Here is a 14,029-nt window from a genome sequence, read left to right on the forward strand (position 1 = left end):
TCACAATAACAAAAGTTGCTTCACAAAAGACGTTCTGCTCACAAACTAATTGACTTACAGACGTCAAATTTTGACACAAATCATTTGAAGGTTGGTACTATATAAAAATAATATGCATTTAATACTAGCGACGCCATGTATGTGTCAGACCGGGGACTTATCAGCCAACCTCTATATACCAAGTATGGACTAACTTAAAATTTATAAGACGATGTTAAGAAGTTGTAAGATAACTTGGCTTCAGTAAGTATCACCACAACTCAAGTAATTCGATTTTCGATGACAGTCTTTAGTAGACGTTTCTACGCAATCCATGGTGGAGGGTACATAAGATTCTGCCCGGCCGAACTTACGGCCGTATATACTTGTTTATTTATAGAAATATAACGGTCAAACTAGAAATGATCTGTTTTTATTACAAAAAAAAAAAAAAATCAGCTATCTTATCGCCAGTTTGTTTTATTTTATACATAAACCATAGGCGAAAAAATAAGCATATTTGTTAAATGTACAAATGGTATGTATGTTTCTCGTATGCATTTTGTACACCAAATAGTCTTTGGGAGTATCATAGGTGAATATGTATTAAAATTAGTAATTTTAATTTATTTTAATTTAATATTATTGATATATGATAATATTGTAGGCTTTCAATAATCTACCATAAGTTACTTCTCGACATCGGTAAATTTAAACTGCAGCGGAATGTTGGGTACAAAAATTAAATGGAATTTAAAAGCTTTCTCTATGGGATAGTTATATTCAATGTGAAAATTACGGACCAAACGTGCTATACCCAATTCCAATTCCATTTCAACAATACGGCGACCGACACAACTACGCGGACCAAAACCAAATGGTAGATAAACAAATGGATTACTGGCTTTTAATGCATTTGGACATTCTGATCCAACAGTCGATTCTCTTATATTAACATTTTCTGATCGCAACCAACGTTCTGGTAGAAATTCTTTTGCTTTAGGGAAGTGGGAATCATCTTGTTGCAAATATGTTGTAACCATAGAGACTTGAGTACCTTTTGGTACACGATATCCACTTAGAACCACATCGTTGGCCACAATGCGAGTGTTGCCAACGGTTATTGGATAAACCCGTAAGGCTTCCTTAATACAGGCTCTCAGATAGGGTATATGTTTCATTGATTCTTCATTGAATTCCGAATTTTTCTCTGGTAGTATTTTCATAATTTCTTGTCGTAGTCTATCTTGCTTCTCCGGATTTTTAGCCAAACACAATAGCAGACCCGTAAAAGTTGTTGATGTCTGTGAGGATAGAAATTTTAATTGGTTAAATTTTATTTAGATGTTCTTCAGTTTAATAATTTTTTTATAATATTTTTTTTAAGTACAATAGGCAAGATCATAGAGCTACAATAATAAAAAGAATATTTTCATTACATTTGGAATGATCGTAAAATGGGTGCTCCCACTGAAACCGATAGGTTTCAATGTATGGTAGAACAACATAGAACTCAATATAACAAATTTTTCACGTTACTGGGAATTAAAAAATTTTCAGGATTTTGATGAATTTTAAAGGGTGATACGGTCAAAATTTGGTCAAGAGAAAACGCGTGTAAATCGGTGAAATCGTTTATTTAAAAAATCAAATTAAATTTCTTTTTCAAGTTCAATTAGTATAAAATTCAGGAAAAATATTCAGTTAGGCTTTCGCTTTTCCAAATCCGAATTGCCGGGCCTCACGCTTGACACCTGCCATCAGATTTTGTACAGCCACCTTGTCCACCTTCTTCGCCGCAGAAAGCCAGTTTGCCTTGAACTGCTGCTCGTCCTTAGCAGTTTTTTGGTCTTCTTTAGGTTCCGCTTGACAATAGCCCAGTATTTCTCAATTGGGCGGAGCTCTGACGTGTTGGGAGGGTTCTTGTCCTTGGGAACCACCTGCACGTTGTTGGCGGCGTACCACTCCATGGCCTTTTTACCGTAATGGCAAGATGCCAAATCCGGCCAAAACAGTACGGAACAACCGTGTTTCTTCAGGAAAGGCAGCAGACGTTTATTCAAACACTCTTTCACGTAAATTTCTTGGTTGACAGTCCCGGAAGCTATGAAAATGCTGCTTTCCAAGCCACAGGTACAGATGGCTTGCCAAACCAGATATTTCTTTGCGAACTTTGGCAGTTTTATGCACGCTCACAAAAAATCGCTTCTGTAACATATACTCCCAAACATATTTTGCTTCAAGCATATACATTTTTGGGTATTGCCCAAACATTTATATGTTTGATCTCTTCCAATATATAATATGTTTGAAAGCATATTGGTCTAAACAATATATGTTTGGGTAGCCTAATTTGCAAACATTTTGTATTTTTGCATCCAAAATCAATAATGTTGTCTTCCAAAAAACAATATGTTATTATGTGAACATATAATATGTTTGGAAGCATTTTGCACCCAAAAATATTATATGCTTAAAAAATTCTTTCAAACAATATTGTGCTCAAAATTTTATTTATTTATTTATATATTTACAATCATAATGAATTATGAAAATAAACAGGTAATATAGGTGCTAACAACATAGGTTTTCGACCTGAATGCTCAAAATTTTGTTTCTGCCTAATTGTATATTCCCCCACATCTTTCTCACTTCCACGAGATTTTTTAGTTCTTAGAACCTTTTTCTGTAATACAAACATTGTAGAAGAAATTATTAAATTTTATGATTTTTTTTTATTTTAATTTTACCTTTTGCCGGACGGGGATTCGAACAGCGGACCACACAGTTTGTAAGGATCAAAGAAGTAGCTGATCAATTGCCCAAGGAAAAATAAAATGTTAATTTTGTAATAACAAGCAACAACCACCAACTTAATTCAATATCGCTCCCTGTTAAATAGCGCTCCAAGCTACTAAACACATATATGTTTATAGGCTATTTCTAAATTAATATATGTTTGCATCCAAGCATATTATATTTACAAACATTTTATGTCCCAAACATAATATGTTCTAACATATTAACATATATGTCCCAAACATGTTATGCTAGTTTATGAACATTATATGCTTGCACTCAAAAATATTGTGTTTAAAAATTTGTGTTCCAAACATATAATGTTTATAGGCAAACATATGAAAAACAGTCTTTTTCATCCGTGTGTGCATGAAAATATCTGCTACCTTTCCTCTTCCTTTTGCCGTATAAAACTCCTGTCCCGGAAGCTGCTTGTAGTCGGCTTTGACGTAGGTTTCGTCGTCCATTACCACGCAGTCAAACTTCGTCAGCATCGTCGTGTACAGCCTCCGGGATAGCGCTTTGGTCGTCGTATTTTGTTTATCATCTCGATTTGGAGTCACTACCTTCTTGTAAGTCGATAGTCCGGCTCGTTTTTTGGCTCGATGCACGGTTGTAGACGATACACCCAGCTTATTTGCGCCATCTCGGAGAGAGAGAGAGAGAGGTTAGGGGTTCGCTTGAAACTACCGGCAACTCTCTTTGTCTCAGCGGCTTCCGGTTTTCGATTTCCCCCCGATCCAGACTTCCTGGCTGTCGACAAACGTTCCCCAAACACTTTAATTACATTTGTAACGGTTGATTTGGCAACTTTTAGCGATTTTGCCAGCTTTGCGTGCGAGTAGCTCGGATTTTCGCGATGCGCGAGCAAAATTTTGATACACTGGTCTTCTTGCTGCATTTTGACAACTGAAGAGTGAATTCCAAAATCAAAATAGGAGCAACATTCTACACACACACACCTTCAAAATGAGGGGTGTTCAGTTTTTTAAATGCAAAATTGAAAGAAATACGTTAAGTTTATATTGACCAAATTTTGACCGTATCACCCTTAATTGCAGTGATCATAAATTAAGTTCAAACTAGGAAACTAGGGTTTTACCATAACATTTAGATTCCTTCAGTATTTTGAAAGAATTTGAAATTCATTATTTAAGAAAACGTAATCCCAATACTGATTTGATAGTTCCGCCATTAGGCTTCCCTATCTTTCTGGGTAACCTCTTACCGTATCCACTCCAGCTAGCATCATATCCATGGCCATTACTGTTGCTATTTTCTTATCAATTTTAATCAACTTTTCCAAGACACTCTTCTCATTCTCTAGTTTTTCTGGTACTCCTTTACGATGATTTTCTTCCATTCGTTGAATAGCTTCATTTACATATTTACTACCAATTTCCAGAAGGCCATCTAAAGTCTGCATTAATTTTTTAAATTTTCGTGTTTTATAATATTTCCATATAGGTGGATTAAACTCTATAGCTAGGGCCAATGTAAAGAAGTCATTTAGTAGTTGAAATAATCTCTTCACATCAGGGTTATCCCGATTCGATGTTATGAGACCCAATTGTTTATCGAGAGCTACCACAGAAACTGATTCCAAAGTCCATCGATTCAGTTCCTCACGAAAATTGGCAGGTACTTCAAAAGTTTCTGGATCACGTATTTTTCGAATTCTGTTAAAAATATTTATGAAGGAAAGCGAGAGAAAACAATTCTAGAAGTAATTAACCTACGGGAAATGGATCAAAGCCAGGACGGGTACAGATCCCCTAGCCCCTGTCCAGATCTGAAGAGATTCGACAGGGTATTTTTTTTAACTAAGGTCAACTTGACTTTAATAATTCCGAAAAATACTTCAAACTTAATGAAATCGTTTCTAAATTTGTGGACCTTTTGTCTACAAAGCAAAGCAGCGTTAATAAATAGTAGATGTTTTTCAAAACCTTTTGTTAAAGACGTTTTTTTCCTGCAACATAGCAAAATTTCTACTTGAATTCGGAAATTTAATTTTAATTAAAGAAGTAAATTAAAATTTGTTTATTATTTATAATTCTCCGCTTCCTTGGCTCGAAAACTTGGGAAGCATTTTGTATAAGCATTTTGGAAATTTGCACCAATTTCCCGTAGGCTTATATTTTTCATCTAACTTACCTTTCTAAAAATTCACTATTAACTTGAGCCATTTTGTTAAGATACAAACGTACATTTTTGGGTTGCATTAATACTGGATTCACTGCTGTTCGAAAGGAACCCCACTTTTCACCATGACTACAAAAAGCAACAAATAGAAATAGTATGCAATACATTATACATAAATTTGTCTAAAGAATCGTAACGAAATGAAATGAGAGCCATATAAGGGTCCAAAAATCTCGAAAATATATAGTGGTGCAGGGTATAATATAGTCGGGCATAATATAATATACCCTGCACCACTTTGTAAATCCACATTTTCGATACTATATCAAATCCGTCAAATGTGTTGGGTGCTATATATAAAGGTTTTTGTCCCAAATACATACATTTAAATCTGACTCCATTTGACCAAAATTTATAATCGATAGACATAAAATTTAAGTCGCCCAGCAAAAAAAGAGCTTCCAAAAAAGTAGTTTGGATCCCCAATCTGTGATCCGGAAGTAGTGCAAACTTGGATCATCTCCAATGATTTTTGCATGGGCTTGTCATAGGACGGAAGTACTCCCTTTTTGGATCCTTTGCATTGCTTTAGAAGTTGTGCCCTGGAAATTAATTTGAATGAAGAAATTTAAAAAGCGAAAAAAAAAATTTTTTTCAATCAATTTCATTTTTTGTCAACCAGATTTTTTATTACACAATTATTTTCCAATTATATAATTTTTACAATTTGAAAAACTTTTTCGCTCCGACCAGGGGTTGAACCTGGGTTTGCTGGCACCATAACAGAACGCCTTAGCACACTCAGCTACAAACGCCATTGAACATAAAGCGTCGAAAGGTCAATTCAAATGTTTGTGATATGATCGTAATACGACACCAAGGAATAACATTATAATTGCTTCTCGAGATGTTCTTTATTAGTATGAACGAAAAAATAAGAAACGAAGGTTCAAATCTCACCAGCGGCAATTTTTTTTATCAAATATTTTTCTAAAAATTTATTTTTTTATGTCATGCATCGTTTTTATTTTTTATTTTCAGCATATATTTTCATACAAATATATTTTTTCCATTAAAAATCAACAAAAAAAATTAAATATTCTCGTAATTTGCAAAACCTTCTCAAAAGAACTTCCATGGAAGCGAAAAAGTCAAACGGCACAGGTTCAAATCCCAGCGGGGATGAAATTTATTTTTTTATTAATATATTATTTTTTTACTTTTTTATTAATTTCTATTTTTTTTTTTAGTTTTTTATTAGTTTTCTATTTTTTTGTAAAATTTAATTATACAAAATTTGCACTTAAAATAGCCTGATTGCGTTCTTTCTAATACTTGTCCACAAGGACTGCATCGGAAGTAGAAAAAAATCATGGGGGATCCCAAGATGCGCTTTAGAAGAAATGTTTGTGCACTTGTCCAAAAGAACTGCATCGGAAGTGGAAAAAAATTATTGGGGGATCCCATGATGCGCTTTAGAAGAAATGTTTGTGGACCTGTCCAAAAGGACTGCATCGGAAGTTGAAAAAACTCGATGGGGATTCTGGGATGGGCTTTAAAAGAAATGTTTGTGGAACAACTTCCAATTTTTTTTGCTGGGCGGCTAATGCCATGGGATGGTACACTATGTTAGTAAAAAAAATATGGGAAACATTTTAATCTGAACCAATTTTGAGGCAACTTCGCAAAAGTGTATTTATGATTTATCGGTCGATAGATATGTATTAGAAATAAAGGAACATTTGAGTCACTTTTACAAGTTTTCGACTTAGTAGTGGCGATTTTATAAGGAAAGTGTGGGTATTTTGGTCATTTTTGCCCAAATCGGAAAAGCATATATATATGAAAGCTATATAGAAATCTGTACCGATCTCAACCAAATTTTACATGCATACTTAGTATTTTAATTATACTCCCTGTGCAAAATTTCACGTAAATCGGACTACAACTTTGAACTCTGTGGTCATATGACGGAAAATCGGGCGAAAGATATATATGGAAGCTATATCTAAATCTGAACCGATTTCAATAAAATTTGGCACACTTGACTACACTCCTAGTGCAAAATTTCAACCAAATTGGTCTAAAACTCTGGCTTCTGGGGCCATATAAGTCTATATCGGGCGAAAGATGTAAATGAGAGCTATATCTCAATCTGAACCGATTTCAATCAAATTTGGCACACCTGACTATAGTACTTATTGTTCTCCTGATGCAAAATATCAAGCAAATTAGGGTAAAACTCTGGCTTCTGGGCCCATGTAAGTGCATATCGGGCGAAAGATATATATGGGAGCTGTATCTAAATCTGAACTGATTTCAAAATCAATAGGGTTCTATTCTAACCCAAAACAGGAACTTGTGCCAAATTTGAAGGCGATTGGACTTAAACTGCGACCTAGACTTTGATCACAAAAATGTGTTCACAGACAGACGGACGGACGGACATGGCTAGATCAACTCAGGGATCCACCTCGAGCATTATTGCCAAAGACACCATGTGTCTATCTCGTCTCCTTCTGGGTGTTGCAAACATATGCACTAACTTATAATACCCTGTTCCACAGTGTGGCGCAGGGTATAAATTTGTTTATTTGTCAAAATATAACAAAATTTCTTAATTCACATACAAAACACTGAATTCGTATCACACCTTAAGAAGTGATGCAAATTCAGTGCAATGGCTGAAGTGGTGGACATCGGTCCCATGACAAGCCCTTGTTAAATTCATCGCTTCTGCATCAATTTGGCACCGTTTCCGGATCCAAAAAGAAAACGCTTTTTTTGCTGGGTTACTACTCTCCATGTACACTAAAAAAATATTGTCCTGAGCATAAAAATTCCTTGTCGTTTAAATACGAATGCGAATTTTGCTTAATATAGAACACGAGTTTCTTGACCGAAAGTCTATGAACTTTTCTATGAAAGCATTTTGGCCTTAGAGTTAAGAGATTTGATCTTAAATTCATACTTAAATTCCGTTTTTAAAGGATTTTAAGAACAAATGAGTAAAAAACTAGAAAAAACTAATAAATTGAATATTTCCCAGAATCAAATACGTAAAACTAAAATTTAAATGAGAGTGAGCTGTCGCCGTCGCAATACTAAAATTTAGTTTTTTTTGTTTTTCAGGGTAATAATTTGATAAATTTTTCTGCTAACAGTTGGAAATAAGTATATCATAGACCAGTTTGTATAATTGAATCCTTAAAAAAAAACCAGATAAAAAACATTTGGATAAATTTTAATCTATGAACGATTGTATGCTGATTCATCGGGCAATATAACATTAATCAACCCGTAAAAATACCATATGTCATAAATGCCGATAAGTGTATGTTCAAACAAAGAATTGAGGGAATCACTAGCATTGAAGCAAAACAACCGTGTTAGTGCACTGCAAAAAACATTCCCGGTTCCATAGATGTTGTCTTTAGACCAATGATTTCGACCATAGAAGAGGAGAATTGAATTAAGGATACCTTTAACACGTAATTCTCTCTTAAATTTGAGTTTTGCATACTCGATTGTAGGAAAGAAATTTTAACTCATTCGTTATTTTAGATTTTTTCATCCTGTTCAAAGTCCTATACAAGTGTTCTTCCTGTTTTTGGGGCTAAGAACTTCCTAGTGAATACAAACATGAGAGGAATTTTAAGAAAGAGTCTTAAAAATATTGACAAGGAATAGAATTGGATGATTTTTTCGTGTCAGCGTTTCGTATTTTTAACGAAATGGCAAAACATCCGTTAATCTCAAAATGATATTTTTGTTTTTCTACACAAAAAAAAATATTTCAATTAAAAAGTTTAATTAAAATGAAAACTTAATCAATTGACAATTACACTAGTTTACAAAAAAAAAAAAATCATGTACACTTGATGAGAGGCAACTTTTCTTATATATTTTGATCTGCTGAAATCGAAAAAAATTTTACGAAAATTCGAAACAAATGTTTAAATTTTTTTTTATGGAACAGTTTTTGAGATATCCCGTTATTTTTAGTTTTTCGCTCTTTTTTTCACTAAACAAATTATATCTCGAGTTAGAAATGTACGATTATATAGTTGTTGGTGTTTAAATGAAAGGTATTAAGATGACGAATAATCGTTTATAATTGGTTCTGTGATAAGTTAAGTGCTTCAAAAAATATCGATGCGAAAAGGCCAAATTATCAAAAAAACTCGTATTTTACAATAGACCTTTTCCGCCACCTTTTTTCTCTCCATGGTCGTATAATAGGTTGGCTGATAAGTCCCCGCTCTGACACATAGATGGCGTCGCTAGTATTAAATGCATATTTTTAATATATAGTACCAACCTTCAAATGATTCGTGTCAATATTTGACGTCTGTAAGTCAATTAGTTTGTGAGATAGAGCGTCTTCTGTGAAGCAACTTTTGTTATTGTGAAAAAACATGGAAAAAAGGAATTTCGTGTTTAGATAAAATACTGTTTTTTGAAGGGAAAAAGTACGGTGGAAGCAAAAACTTGGCTTGATAATGAGTTTCCGGACTCTGTCCCAGGGAAATCAACAATAATTGATTGGTATGCAAAATTCAAGCGTGGTGAAATGAGCACGGAGGACGGTGAACGCAGTGGACGCCCGAAAGAGCTGGTTACCGACGAAAACATCAAAAAAATCCACAAAATGATTAACTCTTAATACACCCGAGTTTTTCCGTCGATATGTGACAATGGATGAAACATGGCTCCATCACTACACTCCTGAGTCCAATCGACAGTCGGCTGAGTGGACAGCGACCGGTGAACCGTCTCCGAAGCGTGGAAAGACTCAAAAGTCCGCTGGCAAACTAATGGCCTCTGTTTTTTGGGATGCGCATGGAATAATTTTTATCGATTATCTTGAGAAGGCAAAAACCATCAACAGTGACTATTATATGGCGTTATTGGAGCGTTTGAAGGTCGAAATCGCGGCAAGACGGTCCCATATGAAGAAGAAAAAAGTATTGTTCCACCAAGACAACGCACCGTGCCACAAGTCATTGAGAACGATGGCAAAAATTCATGAATTGGGCTTCGAATTGCTTCCCCACCCACCGTATTCTCCAGATATGGCCCCAGCGACTTTTTTTTTTGTTCTCAGACCTCAAAAGGATGCTCGCAGGGAAAAAATTTGGCTGGAATGAAGAGGTGATCGCCGAAACTGAGGCCTATTTTGAGGCAAAACCGAAGGAGTACTACCAAAATGGTATCAAAAAATTAGAAGTTCGTTATAATCGTTGTATCGCTTATGAAGGGAACTATGTTGAATAATAAAAACGAATTTTGACAAAAAATGTGTTTTTCTTTGTTAGACCGGGGACTTATCAGCCAACCAACTAGAAGAAAAACGACCGAAAAATGGCAAAGTTATAAGCAATTGAGTGAACAAAACCGATGTCAAATCATGCAAATATGAGCAACTCACCCACACAAAAATGCCAACACCAACAACGATATAATCGGACATTTCTAACTCGAGATATAATTTGTTTAATGCAAAAAGAGCGAAAAACTTAAAATAACGGAATATCACTAAAACTGTTTCATAAGAACATTTTTTTAACATTTTTTTCGAATTCAGTATATCAAAATACATATGAAAAATCGACTCTCATCAAGTGTACATTTTCAGTGTACACTAGTGTTACCTGACACAATTAACATTTTAACCAAATGAACAAAATAAATTAAATGAAAAAATTAGTAAGTTTGTTTACGCAACTTAAAAAAAATATTTTCGGAAAAAATTGACATGTCGCAATGGTACCACAAGAAATGACACAGTCAAGCCAAAGTCAACTAAATTTTTTTTTTAACCTATTAAAAAAATAAATGGGGAGTTGCAAAGCATTAATTAGGTATAATTAATTAATTAATTTTCATGATTGAAGCAATTTAGTTAAAAAAGTGTTCAAATTAAATCCGTGATTGAATTTGAAAAAAAAAAAACTGTTCAAAAATTTTACCCATTTTTGAGTGCAAATTTGTCTATTTAGTAATATGATTCCACGGTTACTTACGCTGAGACCAGTCCTTCAACACCTTGAAAGAAATCTGCACGATGAACACTGCGATGATATTGTGAAGCATCGCCGCCAGGCCTAACAGGCCATATACCTTCATTGCGAAATACTTTTTCGAAATCGTTGGGATTATGGGTAATTACACCTGGTGGACGGCCCATAAAACTCTTCACACTTACTATGGGCCCAATGTCTCGTCTTATGGCCAGCAAAAGTTCTGAAGCTTCGAGTTTACGATATTTGCCACCTGGTAGGATATTCCTCATATAGGACCAAGAGCTTAAAGATGGTATCTCTTCGAAAGGTCGTGCATACTTCCATTCTCCACAGAAATTTTGCGTTGTTGTAGCAGAAGATAATTTAGATTTGAAACGTAACTGAAATAATTGAAAAGGTTATAGATATTTATTACGTTTTGTTTTGCAAATTTGACTTCTTTTCTGTTAGATTATATTTAATTACTTGCAATTGTCTTTGTTGTTGTATCGCGATAATGGTTCGAAATGCTTGTTTATTTTTCCACATATTTACCGAATTTTGTCAATCAAGTTTTTCTCTTAACGTTCAAGTGATGACTGGCCATGGGAATACCCTGAGACATTGTTTTGATTGACGATAGTGTTGCCAAGTGTTTGTTTTGAAGCTTTCCTCTAAAATTTCAAAAAATCCCAAAATTTTGTTAGGAATGTAAATAGGTATAACATTATTTTCAAAATTTTGTATACATTTATTGGATAAGACCTGACCCAACACCGGTTACCTGTATTCAATTACACAAACCGAAACCCAAGTCTAACTATACATACAGTGGAGTGCAGAAATGAGTACATACTTAATTTTTTTCAATTCTAAACGAATAAAAAAGCAGGAATAAAGAAACTCAAAATAATTTTATTTTTCCTTTATTCCTTCTTCAATTCTAAATAAAATAACAAAAAGTAAAGAATTCAGAGAGATAAATAAACACAACAAACCAAACTCGGATGTACTAAATTTTGCACTTTTTTATGTACTCAGCATAAAACCAAAATATACCGTTTGTTTGTTTTTTTTTTTGCCTTTCTTTATGATCAGTAATACAACTTTGTGTTTAGAAACGTGTTTACTACTAAGAGTTAAAGCTTTATTCGAAGTGTACTGCAATAATATCAAGTAAAAATTAAAATGAAAAAGTTATCGCGCGATGTGGAGGACGATATAGTTTCCTTAACAATAATGGGGTTTCATCGCGGAAAATAGCCAAGGAACTAAATATAAGTCAGTCAGTGGTCATTCGCGTCCAAAAAAGACGAAATACTACTCTCAAAGAGCAAACCAGTGGCCTCCGAAAACTGTTGATCGAAGCGGACGCTCGCCTTATGATGGCAGAAATGAGGCAGAACAAGTCCGTAACGCCTACTGTTGCCAAAAATAAGCAAGTTAGTGAATGGGCAGCAAGACGAGCGCTCCACAACATTGGTTATGCTTCAGCTGTAAACAAAATAAACCTGCATTGTCCACAAAGAATCAAACGGCGTGAATGAAGTTTGCAAGAGAGCATAAAAATTGGACGACAAATGACTGGAAACGTGTTATCTGGTCAGATGAATCAAAATTTAACCGTTTCCAATCGGACGGTAAACAATATTGCTGGCGTCGTCCTGGTGATACCATTCAACGCCACCATGTTAAGCAAACTGTGAAGCATGGTGGTGGAAGCATCATGGTTTGGGGCTGCTTCACTTGGTGGCACATTGGGCCATTGCAGAAAATTGATGGTTTAATGAAGAAGGAAGACTACGTCGCCATTTTACAGTCTCATCTTAAAAAATAAAGGGTTTTGGACCAAGCACTAGAAAATGTTCCAACTGAGACCGGTATAGAAAAGTGCAAAATTGAGTACATGCGAGTTTTTTTTTTGTTATGTTTACTCCTAGACCTCGCTTTGCGTCGTTTCGTTTTGCGTTGTTTCGAAGTTGCGTCGCTGCTGAATCAGTACTAGTTTTCACTTTGCGTCGTTAGATTTTCGAAGTTCCGTTGTTATCTAAGGGTGGTAAAAATTTCAAGGGCCGATGTTGATTTTGAATAAATCACATACTATTTAGGAAATTATTGTAATTTTATTTTATTATGATATATTGGTATTACTCAATTATGTATGGAACAAAATATCGGCCAAATGGGCGCCGCTACCTCGGTGGCACACCTTCATCCGATGGTCCAAATTTTCGATGACACTGAGGCATAATGGAGGTTCTATGCCGTTAATGTGCCGAATTATCTCATCCTTTAGCTCTTGAATTGTTACTGGCTTATCGACGTACACCTTTTCTTTCAAATAACCCCAAAGAAAAAAGTCCAACGGTGTCAAATCACATAATCTTGGCGGCCAATTGACATCGCCATTACGTGAGATAACACGGCCATTGAATTTGTTGCGCAAACGAGCCATTGTTTCGTTAGCTGTGTGGCAAGTGGCACCGTCCTGCTGAAACCACATATCGTCCACATCCATATCTTTTAATTCGGGCCATAAAAAGTTCGTTATCATCTCACGTTAGCGAACACCATTCACAGTAACTGCCTGACCGGCCTCATTTTGGAAAAAATACGGCCCGATGATGCCGCCAGCCCATAAACCGCACCAAACAGTCACTCATTGTGGGTGCATTGGTTTTTCGACAATCACTCTTGGATTCTCATTCGCCCAAATGCGGCAATTCTGTTTATTGACGAATCCACTGAGGTGAAAATGTGCCTCATCACTGAAGATGATTTTCTTCGAAAATTGATCATCCACTGTGGCCATTTCTTGGAACCATTTAACACGTTGTTGGATTGTGTATCTCTCCATGGTTCAAATTGGGTAAGTCTGAAATAGAGAAATGTCAAATAAAATTCGGAAAAAAACTTGGCGTTTAGGTGTGGTTCACATTCAACATCGGCCCTTACAATTTAACCACCCTTTATCACTAATCGTTGCATGGTTTGCCATAAAAACTCATAATTCACTTTGCGTCGTGTTGTTTTGGAACGTATCTGCGACGCAAAGCGAGGTCTAGGTGTATTTATCTCTCTGAATTGTTTACCTTTTTTAT

At 35.2% G+C, this 14,029-nt stretch overlaps 1 protein-coding gene across 1 annotated transcript; it reads right to left on the reverse strand.

Annotated features, from left to right (window-relative positions):
• Positions 1 to 439: 439 nt before the first annotated feature.
• On the reverse strand, positions 440 to 11,545 carry LOC142222427 (cytochrome P450 CYP12A2-like). Its single transcript, XM_075292570.1, has 5 exons — positions 11,415 to 11,545; positions 10,950 to 11,329; positions 4,936 to 5,052; positions 4,007 to 4,457; positions 440 to 1,283 (listed from the first exon to the last, which is right to left on the reverse strand). The coding sequence occupies exons 1-5, from the start codon at positions 11,475 to 11,477 to the stop codon at positions 669 to 671; spliced, it is 1,626 nt and encodes a 541-aa protein (XP_075148685.1). The 5' UTR covers positions 11,478 to 11,545; the 3' UTR covers positions 440 to 668.
• Positions 11,546 to 14,029: the final 2,484 nt, after the last annotated feature.

Source organism: Haematobia irritans, chromosome 1 (assembly GCF_050003625.1).
Source record: "Haematobia irritans isolate KBUSLIRL chromosome 1, ASM5000362v1, whole genome shotgun sequence".
Taxonomy (NCBI): Eukaryota; Metazoa; Arthropoda; class Insecta; order Diptera; family Muscidae; genus Haematobia; species Haematobia irritans.